General features: G+C 50.0%; 1 protein-coding gene across 2 annotated transcripts in view; it reads right to left on the bottom strand.

Annotated features, from left to right (window-relative positions):
• LOC144156331 (uncharacterized) overlaps window positions 1-19,996 on the bottom strand; it is a 239,488-nt gene extending 219,492 nt beyond the window's left edge. For both annotated transcript variants that reach the window (XM_077688314.1, XM_077688315.1), the window contains exon 1: window positions 19,666-19,996. In XM_077688314.1, the coding sequence (XP_077544440.1) occupies window positions 19,666-19,737 (72 nt within the window). In that variant the 5' untranslated portion in view covers window positions 19,738-19,996. The remainder of the gene's footprint in view (window positions 1-19,665) is intronic.
• Between the last annotated feature and the right edge of the window lie 428 nt (window positions 19,997-20,424).

Consider the following 20,424-nt stretch of genomic DNA (forward strand, 5'->3'; position numbering starts at 1 on the left):
ATAATGAGCATTCTGTCTGTATCGACGTGTTGCCTGAGAGTCCCAAAAAAATTTTCCCTCTCTATTACAGCATTTGGAGCGTATACACAGACAATTCGAAAGTTCACATTATCAAGGCTGCAATCACACACAACAAGCCTGCCCGAACGACACGACGTCACACCCTCCACAACCAGACCCGGCAGTTTCTTCAGCAACAATACACATCCCGCGGAAATCCCCACAGCATGACTTACGCAAGCATAGTACCTCGACGTGAAACGACGCACCCTGGCCTCGGTCTCCTCCTCCCCCTCGACTTTCGTCTCCTGAACGGCTACGTCAATGTCCTGCTCTGTTAACAGACGGTAAACCTGACTTTGCTTTCGACGTGTCGACAGCCCCCGGACATTTAATGTTGCTACGCTCAGGGACCCACTCATTACCGTTCACTTATGAAGGCTACAGACCGGGCGCATGGTGCTTACCTGACACGTGAGGACTAAGCTACGCGTTCTTAAACGGCGCCAAAGCATCTGGCGGAAGTTGCTGCACCGGCTGCGTCTATGGAGGCCCCCGACCGCGATGGACGTTCGTTCGAGGCTTGGATAACAGCCGTCGCCCCTGGTTCGTTTTCAGTGGCGGCTCCTCGCTGCTGGTTGTGGTTTCGTGGCCGCTCCCTTCACCCGACTTGTCAAGGCTGCGCTTGACTGTGCCTCCTGTACCACCCAGCGTATCCGCGGGCTGGTGCTCGGCGTCCCCCGTTGGCGGCTGAGACGCCGCTGCGGCCGGTTGCTCGGCGTCCCCCGTTAGTGACTGAGACGCCGCTGCGGCCAGTTGCTCGGCGTCCCCCGTTGGTGGCTGAGACGCCGGTGCGGCTTGGTCCTCCTGCGTCCTAGGCTCCGAGCTCTGAGAGAAGTCCGTTGTGCTTGTAGTCTCCTCCGCAGTCGACTGGTGTACCGTGCCTTCCGCGGCCGCTTCCGCCTCGACCACGTCCATGAGGTGCTCGTCAAGTTCCTCGCGTTGCACAGGCCCCGTGACCGCCGCGTAAGTGCGTACGCACTGCGCTTCCGAGTGGCCGAAACGCCGGCACCGGGAGCAGCGTGGCACTTTGCAGTCTCTGCGGACGTGACCCGTTCCCTGGCAGCGAAGGCATTGCATCGGCCGGCCCGGTGCGACGAGGAGGGCCAGCTCCCCAGCCACCCGAATTTGATGGGGCAAATCTTCCAAAGTCACGCCAGATTTTAGCTTCAGCGTCACCACCCTCGTCGTAGACCCTTTGTCAAGGACACCTTGTACTCGCCATCTTTCTTTGGTGATCTCAATGACCTTGCCGAAGGTAGCGAGTGCTGCCCGGACGTCCTCGTCATCAACGCCGTGCAGCAGCCAGTGTAGCTTAAGCCTCACTTGGTGGTCTTGCGGGTCGATGACGAGACACCGGCGTCCCTTCACCTCCTGCTCGCCGGCCGCTAGCATTTTCTTTGTGGCCTCGGCACTCTTGAAGGTCACCGCCCACACGTGGTTGATTTGGTACGCCCCCAGCGCAATCACGTCGGGGGGCATACCAGCACGGGCGAGCAGGTCTCGGAAGTCCTCTACACGAAACGGTCGGGCTTTCACGTCGCCGTGAAGAAACACCGTATTGGAAACAATACGTCCTGTAGGCAACTGAGGCAAAATAACTTGATACTCACTATCTCCCTTAGCATCTACCCTGTTTCCGCGGCCGGCCTGGGCCGCTGTCGCCGCTCCGACGGAGCTCATGATTCCGCGTCCGCACGCTACGGTGGCAAGAGGAGGAATGCCCAGACCACTGAGCCACGGAACGGGACGCGAAGGCCTTGCTAATATAGGGTATATATTGTACAACCGGTTTACACTTTTATTTAGTTTTGGCATTTCAAGCAGCTTAGGTGACTATTTGTTGTACTGCGCTCGTGCAGTAAGCGTCGCCCGAGTTTCCACAGTAGCTCACGTCTAGCAATTGCATTTCGTAGACGGAAAAGCGTTCGCAAGTGTGTAGTCGTGCTGCTGACCGCTGTGCTTGTTCGCCCAGCGCAAAAAAGTGCTTCCCGCGCCCTAGTTTTACGCTGTACGGTAAAAATATCAGTTGATTTTATTTCCTTAGTACCTATATTGACTTCGCTGACTCTTCTCCCGCCTTCAAGAGGCCTTATATTTTCCTACTGGCGTACCAGTGAGCGAAGCGTCGCATGTGCGCTTGTGCAGCGCTTGTGCAGCGCTTGTGCAGCGCTTGTGTGAAGCGACCTTGACTTGGAGCTAGATACAGTGTACAAACAAACCAAGTAAGGAAAGGCACATTCTTCCATTCACAAACGTGTCCTGGCTTCGTTTCAACTAAGCGAACGAATTGCGACCAAGCAATTTTTTTTAACCTCCTTGATTGCGACGACCCGCCGGCGGCCGGCGGACGAAACGCTGGGCCGACTGACTCTGTCTGAAGGCCGGGGAGCCGTGCAGTAGCGCAGCCAATTGCCAGCTCATCCCCTCCTGACGTCACACGAAAACGCCACAGAAAATGGGCGAGCGTAAAGACTGGAGGGCAGCATTTTCGAATTAGTTTTTCTACTAAATAAAATCGCGTAAACGCGCCTAGAGTGGTCGAAACATGGCCTGGGGACTCCGGACTACAATTTGCGCTAGTAATCCCGCAATGTTTACATATCACTTCAGTGTCCCTTTAAAGGAGCCATGAAGAGAAAACAAAAGTTTGTTTTATTCGAAAGATTAGGTGTTTCATAGTACCCCAAGCGCTTTCCCGGAAGCAAATGATGCTTTATTCACTGATAAATAAGGCAATTTAAGCCAAAATTTTAAATCTCCCGCTAAAATTGAACATTCCGTGACGTGTACAATGGCGTCATAGAGCCGGTCCATGAAACAGATACTTAGTATGTCGACTCCATATAGCACCCACACGCGGGGTCGATCGAGACGGCGGCCATTTTAAAAATACTAGTAAAACCTAGTGCACCCGCAGCCCTAGTCATGGAATCGCCTGATCCGGAGAACAAAACTCTCGCCGAGGAGCTCGGGCTTGCATTTAACAACCTCACACCACAAAAACGCTCAATGCTTCTAAGTGCACGAGCGGCAAGAGTTGTGGGAAAAGCGGTGGACGTGAAAGCGACCATTCCGCGATAGCCACAACAGACGAACGCCCAGCCGTCGGCACCGCTGCCTCGTCAGCCCCGTCGCGACGGACGAATATAGACTGGTACGTATGTGCCGTATTTTGATTACGGTTAATAATAGTTCAATTTCAGTAGCAGTATCACTTATGTCGTGTATGGAAAGCCGTTCGCGCGAGCTCTCTGCTTCGACCAGAAAGATACGAGCGTCAATGCGCGGTGTTTACGGCATTTTTTTCCCCAAGGTCAGAGCGATTTGACGAAGTCGGCAACGAGCGCCAACATGTTCCAGGAGTGAGCTAACGTAAGGGTCCCTGCCGTAACTGAACAAACTGAAGTTTTCAGTGGTTGTAAACTGGAAACGAGCTCGTAACGACAGCAGCAAACCAACACCATTCGAAACTTACGCGACGACTGGCACTATCTCGTCGCTTCTTGCTGTTCCTTACGCCCCTCGTTTCTATTTTTACCTTTGCTGGTTGGCGATATGACGGCCAACCTCCTGTGAAGGGATTACGATACGAAGCAAGGTCGCGGCTGTGCGTGCTGGAACGGTTCGTTGGCCCCGAAGAGCCTCGAACCCGAAAATTCGTCTGCGCGACGGCGAGATGTCGAGCTCGGCCGGCGCGCTAGTTTCGTACGCATTGGCGCACACGCTTGCGAGTTCGTTCGGACCTTCAACCGTTTATTCCACCGTTCTTTGTCATAAAAAGAATGTGCAGTATGTTTCACGGGCATTTAGCTCGCTATGCAAGCTGTAAGCCCTGCCTAACATGCGTTTGCTTTTGCCGGCCTCCGCCAATCGCAGAGCTTAGCCCATGTGACGGCATAGGTTCTGTTGCGGGAAATGAGCTGGTGGGTCGCATGACCATTCCCGTTTTTCCTAATTATGTAGCTTATTTGAGCGAAGTTTGCGTTATAAGTGGTGTCGTTATGGTTCTAACGAGGCAATCTTTCGAATGAACCAAACTTGTGTTTTCTCTTCATGGCTCCTTTAAGGATAACAGAGTGGATCCCTAAAAAAGCCAAACGTAGCAGGGGGCAGCAGAAAGTTAGATGGGCAGATGAGATCAAGAAGTTTGCGGGGATAAATTGGTCGCATTGAGAGCAGGACCGGGGTAATTGGAGAATAATGGGAGAGGCCTTTGCCCTGCAGTGGGCGTAGATAGGCTGGTGATGATGATGATGAACAGAAACATGTAGCTGTTATTTAAACATGGCCATGCCTGTCGCACCCCGCGGTGCCTTGTGTGGTGGCCCGTCGCCATCAATGCTCCGTATCTCGATGGAGCCCGTGGGCTACCGTATATATAGAGTCTGCCCCTCGTCCATCGAGAATTTTTTTTCCGGAGACCATTGCGTTGCCAGCCCGTGCTGACCTCTCCCAATCCTAGCAAGAAGCCTCCAGCATACTGCAAGTTGAAACCCCTGATATTGACCACCTGAAAAACTAGCCCCTCTGAATGAAGCATAGGGTCGTGCGCTTAAATGACCCTGCAACGCTGTCACGGTGTTCCCTTGCTTGAATGGCCGGCATGCTGCGGAGCAGCCGTGCACGTGCCAGCATATTTTTTTGGATTTGCGGTTGCTACCGCAAAACACCTCGTTTGGTGGCGGGATAACCCCAAATTCTTCTGACAGTGGAATTTTACGTGACTGCTCCTTCCTGATACAGCATGCCGTGGCTGTATGGCCGACGCAACTTTGGTGAGTTTTATATCCCTCGCCACCACCGATGCGTCTCCCATAAGCAGCGCAATTGGCTGATAACGGCGCTAGCGCCGTTATCAGCAGTTGCACTTTTAACTTGCTTTGGGATGGCCGGGTGTCGTTCGCTCGGAGGAACAATGGCGGAAATTGAATGAGCGTCTGCGCGCACCGACACCAGAATGGGTGCGAAAACAAGAGAAATCCGCTGCCGCAGAACGTGCAGCCAGCGCCGCTGCAGCCTCAAGCTCCACCTTGTCGAGTAGCTCCGAAACCCTTCCGGGTGAAAAGCGCCGACTTTATCCTAGAATTTTTATTGACCTAGAAGGGCTTTTAGAGCGACATTTCTGCCAGTGTCTTTCACGCCTGTGCACGGGCACTTGCCGGTTTATGCGTGCGGGTACGAGCAGGGGGATGGGGGCGTGCACGCGCAGCTGTGCTCCCCGCCCTAACTGCTGACATGTACTTTGTGTTGGTGGGAGGTTTAAACGGACGTCTCACACCCCAACGCAACTTGGCTGCGGTCCTCTGTTGTAGTTATGCGGCTCAGGTTGGCGTGTTAACACACAGTAAGAGGCCTATGATGCGGAAGGGAAGCGGACAGCCCATGGTTGTCCTGCCAAACTAAAGCTTGAGTCCCTCCATGTCTTTCAGCTAATTTGCTAGAAATATGCTCAATTCCGAATTCCAAACAAACGTTTTTTTGTTTCGTGCACGCCTTGGACTGCACCCCACTTTGCTAGTCGTCCTTTTTCGCAGAGTACAAGGACACTGATTTTTTTAATGCAGCTTTGGTGCACGGCAACTTCTCCTCGGCTTTTACAGCGGCCATAAGGACAAACTACGACCACTTTATTATAAAAAACTAGCTTTTTGTAACTAACTGAACTTCAGTGAGACCGCGAAAGACATTTGTCTAACTGAAAGAAGGTAAACATATAAGAACTTTAACATATCGTGCTCCACGACGTCAGCAGTGATATCATGAGGAATAAGAACGGACTTATCAATGTATAACTTCACGTAATCGTTGAAGTGGTACGACGAATCGAGCTAGGAGCAAAGCTACAATCGCACAGTCAACTAGTATTTTCCCTCCATGATCCATTTCGGCTTTAAGATGATTTAGGTTCACGTTTGTTTAAGAGGGCTATGACGACAAAATAGAACTGTCCTTCGTCCCAGCAACAATGTTACAAATTTTATCGCCAACGCCACAAAAATAATGCAGATATTTAGGAAACCACGTGCAACGCTGGAGATTAGCCACCTCTTCGTGGGGTCCATATGGCGTTGCAGCATCATTGGGGCCGCCGACCTCACCAAGAAACGTTACTGTGGGGTTGTGGTTGGTCCACCAGCTACATTTGTTTGCAACATGTAGCGCTGAAGTGCAGTTAGCACTTATAACTCTGTTCTGCTTCACTGTAGACATTGTGAAGCGCGAAATTTGAAAGTTTTTCTTCATTTCCCTCTTTTTTTTTTTTTTTTTTTTGCAAAAGCGAATTTCGCGGATAGACTCGCGTTCAGGGAGTTTCCAATCGATTTCAGTGAGTTTTTTGTTTCTTAATGATCATTTAGGTTGATTTCGTTTAAGATATAAGTACTTAAGTGGAGGAACAAGATAGAGTATCAGAGTTTAGGAGACTTCTAGTGGTGGAACGGTATTCACTCGGAATCCCTGCTGAAATTGTTCTAACAACCACAATTGCCAGCGCCAGCGAGCAATGTTGTGAGACAATAAAAACGTAATATTGCCAATACACCTCAGTAAGGCACTTCTCTGGGCTAGCTCGTACACGGGCCAGTTACATCTTCCCGTTCGTTTGCTTTTCCCTCGCTTCCTTCCCTGTTTTGTGCAGCCTTAGCCGTGAATGCATTCTAACCCAAGTTGCGAATACACATTTAACATCCAAGCGCCATCCCAGTATTCATCCTGCTAGAGAATTCGTAAAGAAATCACAGTCATCTGTGCTTTGTTAAAGGATCCATGAAGACAAAACACAAGTTTGCTTTATTCGAAGGATTTCGTGTTTTATAGTGCTCCCAGCGCTTGTCCGGATACAAACGATGCTTTATTCACTGAGAAATTAATCAATTTACGTTAAAATTTTGATTTTCCAGCATAATCGTGTGTTTTAGTGGTCTGCAATGACATCACAAGAACCTACCGCTCTGTAGCCTAGGGTCCCTTGATTCACGCGTCCTCCGTACCTGGTGGAGACCGGTATAAGCTGGCGCCGCCATTTTGGGTCACTCGCTCGCCGCCGAAGCAAGTCATTGTATCAAAACCGCACTAAAATTATCGCCGCAACGCAGTTTACTGGCGAGGTTTGAATCATCTCATCTGTTTCGCGTTGCTGGGTCTCGTGGGAAACGAAAAGAACAACGCGTTGAGCACGTTGACCCACAATTGCCGCGGCGCGGGAGCATTCAAAGGGTGTATCCACCCTTTACGGCGGCGTTGGTTTCGAGGTGCCTGATGGCACCTGGCGGCGTTCGCGCGTTTGTTTACGTTACTGAACCTAGATGGCGCCACCATACCGTAGCAAGCCGTATTTACACCTGGCTTGTTTTTGTCCTGAGAGAAAATAATCATTTCGTGAAATATAGTGCTCGCTCGACAAAAGAAAATCAGATGTTTATCTGTTCCACAAGTCCTCAGTTACGGGAGCGGGAAAACAAAGTACATCGTCATTTCGCGTCAGTCTCACGTGGCAAGTGACCCCAAAATACAGTTCGGCAATTCTCGAGCTACTGTCTGTTCTGCCCCCACACCAACGTCCCTCGCGAGTAGGGTTCGGGATAATCAAAGCCGTCGTCTCACAGACAGGCCCCGACGCCTTCTCGTCGTCGTCCAGCGGGTCATCGTGGCGTTGGCCAGGCAGGAGACTTCACAGCCCGGTAACGGGCGGGGGGCCTCTAACCCTGGTGGCGACAGCGAGGACGACACTGGCCAAGTCTGAAGTCCTAACTTGGACTTCAACCGCAGGCACAATAAATGTTTTTCCAATCCAATCGACAAATATGGTCACGTAAGACACCGTTGCTTGCGTCACTCGGCCAGTGTCGTCTGAGACAACCCCAAAGCCCCGCAGTGCTGTGCAGCTAAACCAAGGATAGTGCTCGCAGTACCAACAGCAGTACGCATCAGTACTTCTATGTTTACTGCGCTTTCATAACTTCCACTGTTTGCCCCACCATTATTAGTATTGCTTTAAATAGAATGTACCCTTCATTTGAGCACAAATAGCTCGTTCTGCAAGCTTATATGCTCAGCCTAATTTGCGTTTGCTTTTACCGGCCTCCGCCAATCGCAGAGCAGGCTGGTATGACATCACAGGTTCTGTTGCGGGAAATGAGCTAGTGGGTCGCATGGCCATTCCCTTTTTCCCTAATTATATAGCTTATTTGAGCGAAGTTTACTTTAAAACTGGTGTCAGTATGATTCTAACGAGGCCGTCTTTTGAAGGAACCAATCTTGTGTTTTGTCTTCATGGCTCCTTTAATACTGGCCTCACCCTTAAAGGGGCACTGCAGCGATTGTAAACATTGTGGGATTACTAGCGAAAATTGAAGTCTGGAGTCCCTAGGCCTTATTTACACCCCTTTGGGTGCGTTTTCGCAACTTTATTTAGAAGAAAAACCAATTTGAAAGTGCTGTCTTCCTCTTGGCATCCTCCTTGCCGGTTTCCTATGACGTTTCCTGTGATGCTTACTCGAGGCAGGCTTGCCTTGACTGCGCGGCTCGCCGACCTTTCGGCAGAGTCACTCGGCCGGTCACTGGCGGGTCGTCGCAAGTCGTTCGCTGAGTTAAAACTAATCGACGACGAGGTTTGTTTCCAGAAGAATGTGGTTATAGTTTGTTAGTTCGTCGACTGTATCAAGCTTCGTAAAGTCGATGAAGTAAAATTAGCTCCGCACAAGCCCACATTCGACACTTCGCTGACTTCGATTCACTGGAGCTGTAAGCTGCATATGCCTGTGTGACTGGTACGCTAGCAGAAAATCTACGGTGAATTAAAGGCGGGAGAAGAGTCCGCGAAGCAAAATAAGCAATAAGGAATTAAAATCAACGGAAACGTTTATTGCAAAGCTTAAAACCGAGGAACGGGAAATACTTTTCGCGCAGGGTGAATTAGCACATGGTGAGCAGCCCGACAACATATTTGCGATCACTTTTATTGCCTAAGGAACGCAGTTGCTAGAGATAAGATATTAATTGGGATTTGGGAGATGCTATTGGACAAGGGTTATTCAAGAAGTACTCATCCAAAAAGCTGGAAGTGCTGAAACTAAAAAAAAACAGCCTACACGATAAATCCTTCATCTTTGCTTACCGACCACAATGGCCCAGTGGTGTAAAGCACTGTATGTAGTGCGTCGCAGAGAACAGGTTCGAATCCCCAATAGCGCTTGTCTTTGTCTAGTTCATCAATTTGATTAGATTATGTGTTCTATACTCCATTCATCGCTCTTGAGCTGCAACATTCATTGCTCCATGAGCAAGTTCGCAGACCGCGTGCAGACTGACACTGCTGCACTGGCAAGTTCTTGTTGGCGTGGTGTGACAGCAGCAGCGACAGCTGAGGGGCACAGCGCCGCATACGCCGACTGGCGGCCTGGAGCGAACACGCCTCTTACGACACAGGTACGAGCCACGCAAGCTCAGAAGGTGGTGAAGCGCCTTGCAGTTCAACTGGTCCGACGACACGGAGGGAGTTCAGCCACAGTGTATGCCTCGGCTACTGAGCGTTACGATTCTAAGCGGTGCTGCAGGCTTATCTCACCCATTCTACAGCAGACAACATGGTAGAATCGCGGTATGCCGATTCCTGAGGTATCAAGAATGCCCAACCAACGATGAGGCCGTGTGCCAGCCGTTGCTGCGCCGAAACGAAACCAAAACTGGTTTATCTCGGCCATCGTCCACTCACCTCGCACCTCGAATACGCGTCACTCTGCTAGTGGTTGCGGCCATAGAGTTTCTTACAATATACACGAGAGAGGAATCTCGCGCTAGCGTCTATACGGCTCACATCAAGGCCGTCTGTGTCGTCATGGACCGCCACGATATTATGGTCCCTAGAAATATTTCTAGGGACCATAATTATAACATGCGCTCGCCGTAGTTTCAACATTGGCTTGAATTGAAACGATTTAGTGACAGCAAATTTATTATTTAATACATACTGCGGACTACACTTCGGTCCAAGCAGGAGGGCATGGTACAATGCAAAGAGCAATACAATAAAACATACACAAAAAAAAACAATGCACAGTTACCCAGTATCGGAAGTACTTCATTCGGTTACCTGGTACAAGTTTGAAATGGCGCGTGGAAAAAACGAAAATTTGAACGTGTCCGTTCTCGCGAAGTACGGAGTTAGTGCATTTGGTGGGTGATGTCTTGTCGGTCTTGTGTTTAATAGAGAAAGAAAAGGGGTTGGATCAAGGGCAAGTTTGCGATTATATAAAAGAGACAGAAAATCAAGGCGGGCCTACAGCTACAGGCTACAGCTACAGCCAGCTACAGCTACAGCTACAGTCAACACCCAGCTACAGGCCGTCCAGCAGGTTGCGGCGGCCCTCGAACGGCAGCGGCCGGAGTGCGACGCGGGGAAGGGGGTACGATCCTCCTCCCTACCTCGTAGAGCGCACCCGGGTGCGGCTCAAGAGGTGCTATCGTAACGACGTCGCGGCCGCGTCACGGCACCTGGGCCCCTGTTAAGGGCGCCCCACCGTCTGCAGGCCCAAATAAAATTTATTCTCTCTCTCTCCCCATATTTGGAACTTGCCTCACTCATGCCTGTATCGTAAAAAGCGTGTTCGCACCAGGCCAAGGGTCTGTGGATTCTGGCCTGTGCCCACTGCCCGCAAGCAGTCGGTACTTATGGCAACAGCACGCCAACGAGAACTCGCTAGCGCGCCAGTGCCAGCCTGCGCGCGTTCTGTCAACTAGTTCGTGGACCAGTGAACGTTACGGCCCAAAAACGGCGAACTCAGTGTAGAAAACATCGGCCGAAAACGAGAAAGTCAATTTACAAAAAAAAACAAAAACAAGGAGCCCTCGTGGATTCAAACTTGTGACTTGCAAAATAAAATCCAAGCGCTACAGACCACTCGGCCACAGGCCAGCGCTCCCAGCGATGATAATATAAGGTATATAGTGTATAACCAGTTTACACTTTTATTTAGTTTTAGTATTTCAAGCAGCTTACGTGACTATTTGTTGTATAGCGCTCGTGCAGTAAGCGTCCCACAAATTTCCACAATATCTCATGTCTAGCGCATTTCATAGACTGAAAAGCGTTTGCAGATGTGTAGTCGTGCTGCTGACCGCTGTGCTTGTTCTCCCATCGCAAAAAAGTGCTCCGTGCTCCCTACTTTTACGCTGTACAGTAAAAGTAACAGTTGATAGTATTTCCTTGGCACCTATATTGACTTCGCTGACTCTTCTCCCGCGTTCAAGTGGCCTTAGATGTTCGTACTAGCGTACCAGTCAGCGAAGCGTCGCATGTCCGCTTGTGTGGAGCGACCTTGACTTGGAGCTAGATACAGTGTACAAACTAACAAAGTAAAAAAAGGCACATTCTTCCATTCACAAACGTCTCGTGGCTGATAAGTAGGACCTGCGCTGGAGATTGTCAAGGACTGCCCTCCAAAATCCTGGGTAATTTTCCTGGACTCCCGCTCTGCGCTACAAGCGCTTCTCAAGCGAGGAAGTAATCAAGGCTGACTGATACAAGAAATCAACGTCATACACAAAGAGGCACTCAACAACGGGTACACTATTTCTTTGGAGTGGTTGCCAGGACACTGTGGCATCACGGGCATCGTGATATCTGATCGGCTCGAGCGCGAGGGCCATTCCACGAGCTCACCAGCACAACTCCCTTTATACAAGGAGGACGTCAACGGAATAGCCACAACTCTCGGATGGCGCATGCAATTGCAGCACTGGCGGAACCCGGACCTGCAGTACGCCCCCCTTTACGCTCTCGACCCGCAGTGTACGTTTCGTATACCTCACGGTTTATCGAGACAGAGTAAGGTACACATCGCCTGCGCCTCAAAGTAGCTTATACCAAAAGCTTTCTGAACAAAATTGGTCTGATGGCATCACCTCCGTGTCCGCTTTGCGGTGTACGAGGAGGCACTGAACACCTGTTCTGTATTTGCCCACATTTCAACTCGGCGACAACGACAGCGCGAAGTTTATTACGGGCGAGAGCTCTCAACATGAAGGACTTTTTAGGCCCCTGTAACAGTGGAGACAGTGCGGTGCGGGGTTTTAAAGCTCTGGTACGTTTTCTCAAAGACTCTGGACTCGACTACAGCCTGTGACTGCCTCTGACTTTTCTTGTTTTTAAAGACGATAGTCTTTCTTGGGCTACTTAAACCCAGAAATTTTGGTCTGTCTGTCTGACTGTCTGTCTGTCTGTCTGTCCGTCTGTCTGTCTGTGACTCGATTCAGCCACCCGGCCAAAGCAAAACAATGCTTGCGCAATAGTCTTATACAGTCACAGCTAAATCTACCCGTCTATGTCCAGTGTAATGTTCATACTTGTCCACATTGTTGAAGAAGAACAAGACATTACGCAAATATGAGACAACAAATCAATACAGAAGTGATATTTGCAGTGTTTCTTTATAAAAAAATCAAACATGCTTGACTTTTGCGAAATAAATACTTCATCAACTGCAGAAAAAGAATTAACTCCGCCGTCGCCTGCTGTCGCCCGCGCCACTATAGCTCCAGGCGCCATTTTAAGAAATCAACCGGCAACAGTTACGCAAGGTTCCACTAGATAGGTTCCACGTTCTGCTTGCAACGCACGTGGCATAGGGAAACGCGGTTCTATAAACGTTAAAGTAGGGCGCCTCGATTAACGCGGTGCCTTCGCCGTACGGCAGCGTTCGCATCGAGACACCCGCTTTGGAGCAGTGGAACACGGGAAATTTAAAATGATTTAAGCAAACCTTTGGCGTCTTTACCTTGGGAGGAGCGCGACGCAACAGGAACAACATGAGAGGTGAGCGGGAAAGCGAAGGGAGGCATTTAATTGGCAAAAGTCGATAAAGACTATCGTCTTTTGACGGCATTTGCAACGAAAGGAGCAGATACGCGGCCAATTTGTTTTATTTGTGTTCATGTGTCTGTCTTTCTTTCTTTCGTTTTTTTCGTTTCCTTTTCTTTCGTTTTTTCCTTTTCTTATTTGTATTATTCATGTAAGCATGCATATAACCCTCATCACATGTTCACCAACCATCTGAAGTAGCAAGCCCAGCATTATGCAGGCCTGACCTCTTCGGTCTCATTGAAGAATCTCTCTCTCTCTCTCTCTCTCTCTCTCTCTCTCTCTCTCTCTCTCTCTCTCTCTCTCTCTCTCTCTCTCTCTCTCTCTCTCTCTCTCTCTCTCTCTCTCTCTATCTCGTAGCTTCGTTTCAACTGAGCGAACGAACTGCCACGACTCCTCGGCGGCCGGCGGACTAAACGCTGCGGGCCGACTGACTACGCCGGCAGGTCGGCGAGCCGTGCAGCAGCTCAGTCAAGCCAAGTCATCTTCTCCTGACGTCACACGAAAACGCCACAGAAAATGGGTGAGGATGCAGAGAGGAGGACAGCAATTTCGAATTGATTTTTCTACTAAATAAATTCGCGTAAACGCGCTCAGAATGGTCGAAACATGGCCTATGGACTCCGGACTACAATTTTCACTAGTAATCCCGCAATGTTTACACATCACTTCAGTGTCCCTTTAGAATGCAATTGTCATGCCAAGCCCAAGCCAAAAAGGGGGGTCTTCCCATGACCCCCACGACGACATGGCTTACGAGGCCCTGTTTCCTCTCTATGATACTTACTAAGAAAATCTAAGGTTGTGGCCGCCGCCGACTGCGCATGGTATTGGCGGTGAGCGCCACCACGGGCGGCGCTGCGAAGCGCGGCTCCGTGATGTCGGCTTAGGGATTCTCGCATTCGTCGTCTGCTTCACTCGGGCTCACTCTCCGTGCTCTTTCTTTGCGCTTGGTTCACATTTGATGCTTGTCCGCACCAGATTATGTTTGTGTGTAACTTTTTATCATAATAAGACTTAAAATCGATACAGTAGCTCAGGGCGTGATTTAAAGTATAGTTTTTGATACCGCACCGGAAGAAACATTGCCGGCGCGCCCCATTCCTTGCGAAGCCGATCCTGTGGGGAGCGCGAAGAGTCGGAGCTATGCGTCAGCGTCTGTATCCAGCAACCTTTCGAACAAAGGTAACAGTCAGCTGCTAATAACTGACCAAAGCGAAAATGCAGGACCAAAACAAGTTTCCAGGCCTTCCGGGCTGTCGGCTCTGGGAGAGGGCATTACGATTTCCGGTAATCGCATGTAAGGTAAAACAGCTTTTGAAACCTTGCCGAACGTTCGAAAGTATTGACCACTTCACTTTGCGTCTACATGGCATGAAAGTGTGCCGACATGTACTTTGAGCCGCAAAAGACGGACGTTGAGTTCCAAATAACCTACTGTGTGTATAGGCGCGTGCTGGTTTTATACCAGGCTTCTAACCAGTAGGAACCTTATTGAGCAAAACTATTCACGTGTACGGTAAACATACAGTAACACTATCTTTGCTCAGACCTGGAGGCAAATTTATGTACATTTCACACAGCCATATCTTCACAATATTCAGATATGCGTTACAGTAAAACAGCCCAGAAGCGGAGGAGTAGAAGGAGGAAGAGAAAACTTCTACTTAACACTGAAATCCAGCTGGTTTGTGGGCTTGGTCCTCAGTCCAGGACAAGAGGGTACGATGAATTTTGTTCAATTTATAGAAAGCCATCCCGAGTAGGACCGGATTTGTTCTTTACGCCCGAAAGGCTTGGAAAACAATAAGAAAGCTGCTTGTACATATTGATCGGTTTTGGTTCTTGTTGTACTGGAAACGGGACAGTATACTATTTATTGCGTTCGTTAGCGAGTATCCTAAGCCTTGAACACCGTAATCATGTCATAACAGTGCGGGCTGAGAGTCAGTTCGTTATGATAACGATGGTTACGATATTTCTATAGAATTCTGGGTACAAAAGCTGCCTTCGAGTACCCTGGACAACGTGGTCTGCACCGTTTCGCAGTGACGCAGCAGAAATGTTTTCATTGCATTTGCATGTGAATAAACAGCGCCCACAGCTGAGGATAACCACCTCCTTTCACGAAGACATAACGAAAGCCAATTTGCGAAGAATGTACTGAATGCCTTAGAGCCTGACGAAAATATCCACACCAGTGTTGTAAGCCGACCAAACACCGCCAAACGTCCTAATAAGTGCAGAAAAGTTAATGCGTTGGGCACAGAAAAAACATTGATCTGATCCAAGTCAACAACTGCAAAATAAATAGAAGACAGCCGTTTTATTTCACGCTGTGCGATGTGCGTGTAAGGGCCCGCTGCTTCGTGCGTAGTACCAGATTGTTGAATATGCATAAAACCATCTCAAAAATACTTTAGGGAAGCCTACGCATTTGGATACTTATCGAGGAGCTCTAAGCACTGGAGTTCGCAAATAAGCTAGAAAATACGAGTTACATACCATTTTCTGACCGATGCCCTGAAAAAAGTTGTTCTCTCTCTTGTACTGCAAACTTGTGCGGGATACAGCTTGAACTTATTCACAGGTTTCAGAAGCTTGGAAAATAACTGTTAATGCACGAAAACATCAAAACGGGCAGTTTCTAGCACGAGCACTGCTGCCCATCACAAGCGGAGTGTAGCAGACGACAGCAGCGCGAGTCCCTACGCCGTCGTCAGAGCCAGGGGGCGCTACTCAAACATCTCACCGCCAACTGCGCATGCGTAGCGCGCCGCGGCGCCAGCGGCGTTACTGGAGCGGGGCCTCGCTTGAAGTCGCTTCGGTTGCCGGGCTTGCTGAGCGGGCAATCGTGGCAGCTTACGCTCCTCGCCGAAATTTAAGATAGCTGCCACGAGCCAGGCGAGCGCGCAACAGCGCACTCCGTTTCTTCAGTTGAAACATGAGCCACTGAACGACGAAAGCACTTACGAAAAGGCAAAGATGTCGCACACCTCAACGACTTTTAGAACGCAAGCGAAAAACGTCGACCGAAGCGCGGGCCAATTTTTATGTAGCCCCGAGGAAGACAACCTTGTCATGGCTATTCAAATGTTGAACGGCCTATTTTAACTATATTTAGGTCCATTGTATCGTGTCAGCGACTACATTATTCTAGAAAAGGCGAAATAAGGCAATAAACACTGCATTTTGCTTTATTTGAGTGCGTAAAATATAAATTCTTATGGATGAAGGTTTGGTTTACACGCGCGCAGGGCACGAGCCGTGACGCGAATGATCTCCGTCAAGAGCGATACGATTATCGCTTAGCTAAAAGTGTTTCTGCTGCTGACGCAGAGCGGGCCGCCGGAATCGGAACGGACGGTCAAAAACGGTCAGCTAAAACCTCTGATAACGCGCGCAATCAAACGTTGTCAGCCGGAGGCAAACAAGGCTCTCCGTCGCCGTGTGAGCCTCGCGATGCGTCGATGCCGCTGTATTATTAGGAAGCTTACATTAAGCCTAATGTTCTTTGCTGTAGGATGAAATCACGACGCTTGTGTGTGTTGCGATGACAGTGCTGAGCGCTGTTTTAGTGGTACGGTTGGGCCATTTGGTCAAGGCGGTCCCGTCAAGCGCGGGGCAGCGCACGCTCACACGCCTTCCTGGGGGTGCTTGCCCTCGCCCTTGCCCACGCTAGTGCGCTTAGACACGAGAACGCGAATGGAATGGAGCGCGCGGGCGCGTGCGTGTGGTTACCGCTCTTAGAGCACTGCACGGGCACGGGCCGGCCCGAAAGCCCGGGCCCGAACCCGCCCGCGGGCCAGGCCGGGCCGCCCGAAGTCGATTATCGGCGGGCACGGGCCGGGCGCGGGCTCAATGCCGCGGGCCTGGGCCGGGCTCGGGCTCGACGCCGTGGGCCCGGGCCGGGCTCGGGCTTGAATTCATAGGCATGGCCATTCATAGGTCTGACGTGAGGTGTAGAAAAAAGCATCAAAATGAATATTCTTGGTTTATTTTTGCGCGCTTCTTGGAGTTACTTGTACGCACTGTTTTAAAAACGTGTTTTGCTAGGTCTGATGTTCACTATACTGCAATTTTAATGACATTTTAAATGCAGAGCATTTCTTTAACTCACGATGTCACCCGGCGTTGTCGGCGTGCCTCGGCGTCCGCAACAGCCGTTCCAGGTGCGCCCTCTCCCCCCCTCCTCCTCTCCCGCATCACGCTGCCCTCCTAGCTCTCAACAACAGGTCCGCACCCCTCCCCCTACACTATATAAAAAATAATACTTACCGGCGCCTGGTTTCGATCCCACGACCCTGCGGGCGGAACGCAAGGTACATGGTGCTCTACCCACTGCGCCACAAAGCCGACGCAGAATGGAAGGCTACGAACGCACTTTATATCCTTGACTCATTCAAACTACGTCAAGAAGCTGCTGATACAACGCATTCACTACCTGTGGGCGGAACGCGAGTTACATGGTGCTCTTCCCACTGCGCCACAAAACCGACACAGAATGAAAGGCTACGAACGCGCCTTATATCCTTGACTCATTCAAACTACGTCAAGAAGCTGCTGATACAACGCGTCCACTCCACCAACTCCCCAAACACTAAACGTTAACGCAATACACCCGCCCCCTATGCGACGCATTTACTCGAGTCCCCCTCGCGGGGAGATGGGCCCTTTTTCTGTACTGCATCAAGATTTTATATTTTGGTGTATAACATACCAAAAATACGATTACAAGGAATGACCAAGAGGAGAAGGAATTAATTCAGGCATCCTGGAGCTGTGCACCTATGTCTATGTATGTACACGTGTGTTTTAGATGTCGCACCAATCAAAATGCGGCTGCCGTAATCGGGAATCAAATTCGCCTGCCAGAGAAACACCACCGCATAACAACCACTGCAGATGAAGTATATCAACGCGCGTACATACTCGTCGATTCAAATGCGGATCAAAAATTTCAGCAATACCAACTTGGGGCCGAGACAAACACGTGAAGCTGCCAAGAGTCTGGTCATCAAAGGTGACGGTGTCTCTGGTGTAAGAATACGAGCTATTATTACGCCGGTGTGGCGTGAACTGCAGGCGGTGAAAGCTAAACTACATTCACTTTTAAACCCTTATTTTTTGCGTTTCAGTTCATGACGTGCTTGTACAGACTATATGCTCCGTGTAATCGCCCGGAATATAATAAACAAACTTTCTTCAGCGTCAAATACCGGGCCTGGTCACACACGCGCGGGCCCTCCCTAGGCCAAAAAATAAATTACCGGGCCAGGCCGGGCCGGGCGGGCCTGGGCTTGAGATGGAGGGCCCGGGCCGGGCTCGGGCCAGGCTCACTTATGAATGCCCGGGCCCGGACCGGGCTCGGGCTTGGTGTTACGGGCCCGGGTCGGGCTCGGGCTTCGTGAATCGGGCTCGGGCCGGGCTCGGGCCTTAAAATCAGGCCCTTGCAGTGCTCTAACCGCTCTACGCTAACAGCTGTTATGATGGAGCCCACTGGTGATAGAAGGCAAACTAAATTGAAACCAATGTTTGTAGCCAAGGCATGCTCCGGCTGAAAGCGAATTTCCGTGAATAAGTTCCAAGGCTGTGTCGCCATGCCAGCTACGTAGCGTGAAGCCTGCCACTGCAAAGCTTGTTTGGAAGAGGGGTCACAAAGAGTGAATCCACGCGAATGGACACCGAAAACGTTCAGGCACCTATACACGGTAAGTGTCGGCATTCAGCGGCGAAAACCTCGAAGGCTGAGTGGAAATATGTGAACAACAGTGAAGATGCAAAGACAGGCAAGTTAACCAAACGAGGGTCAAAACATACAGGCGCGACCATAGGGAGGTAAAATGATGACGACGTTAGAGATATACAGAGTCGGGAATTCATTATATCACATAGTTAAATTTGTAGAATAACTTCAGTGGTTGTGTTTCGCTTTTTGAAGCAAATTGTTTGAGAAATGACAACTTTAGAGGGAAGTGTAGCCATAATGGTGGGACATGGGGGGTCAGTTGATAAGAAGTAAAAACGATTTGACATTTTTATCGGAAGTGATAGCACCCATTCATATCGATGTGAGACGTCTTCGCCTTCCCCAGCCCTGTGGTAATACACGGACAGAGTTACAAAGCCGCGGAAGTCACACAGAGAGGAGAATATAACGTAGAACACCCAACAGCTCGTACAAGCAGAATTTACTGTGAAGCAGCCGCCAATAGCTGCGTTTAAATTAGTAGGGTAGTAGAACACAGATCCGTCAGATGGTATTGTGAGGTTTCCGATATCAGCATGCCGACACAGAAGGGACAGCAAGATCAAGCAAACCCCTAAATCAATCAGCATCGTGCCCTCCACCAAAAACTAGAAACACGGAAACTTGATCACGCTGCATTGGCAACCACGAACAGGCGTGGACTAACCATCACGCAACACTGCGCATGCCACAGTGTCACAGTCGGGAATCATTTGCGCAATCTTCCTATAGGGAACATCTAGCCCTTTATTTAGTTTAGCACTTTAATTCCATATGGAACCTACTGTTACCCATGTTCAATTTGTATTCACTAAATTTGTTTAGTGCAAGATCACGTGGTGCAAAAGATCTTGGTAAATAATTTCGCTCACCCCCAACGTTCCGTATATGCTTCATTAATGACCGGGGTATCACAATGGTTGCCTTAAAATTATGCTTTAAACCCGCTACAGCGTGATGGGCTTCGCAGAGAGCCTGATATCCGAGGGAAACTTACTTTTGTGAGCTGCGCGATTTTTTTGGCCATCTTGGCGAAGAGTTGAGGCGGCATGTCCGCTGACATCCTCATGTCGAAACGGCTGCCTTCGGGCTTCGCAAGCCGGCGCGGTTCTTGGCGCTCCCTCACCACCGCCGCTCGCCCGCACACACGCTTCGCTGGCAAGCACGCTTTCAACAATTCCCACCGGCAACTTTGAACTGTAACTAGCCACAAACGTTTACACGAACGGTGCAGAGGTTCTACAAATGACTGCTGTGGCCAAGGACCTACAGGGTTAGATCACAATTGCGTCTCGTGTTGCTAGTGTTGCATTGGCCGTTCGACGCGCGTATCTGCGGAAGTCTACAGCGTTTTGTACTTGCGCGGACAGATGGCGCCAGCCCACAAGTCCCTTCTGCGGCGCGTGACCTGGCGGGCTTCGAAACCGCTTTGTGGGAATCGCGAGCGCCCTGAGGCGCTCATCGCAACATGTGACCATACGCAATGAGGTTTTACTGAGACACAATTAGCAGATGCAGGCAGATGCAGGTATTTTATGCGGGGAGGGTCAGCTTCTATCAGTGATGATGATGAGGAGAAGGAGGATAGTGGCCTTTCGATGCACCGACATTTCGGAAAACCAAAAATACGAGAAATAGAAAAAAATCAACTAAACTTTTTCTACGACCTCAGGGGTCATCTTCTTGCGGGTATAATATAAAAATTTAAAGGGGGGGGGGGGGGAGCATCCGGACCTACCGTCTGGATCCGCCAGTG

Source organism: Haemaphysalis longicornis, unplaced genomic scaffold (genome assembly GCF_048455015.1).
Source record: "Haemaphysalis longicornis isolate Haplotype H1 unplaced genomic scaffold, Haemaphysalis longicornis Haplotype H1 scaffold_1, whole genome shotgun sequence".
Taxonomy (NCBI): Eukaryota; Metazoa; Arthropoda; class Arachnida; order Ixodida; family Ixodidae; genus Haemaphysalis; species Haemaphysalis longicornis.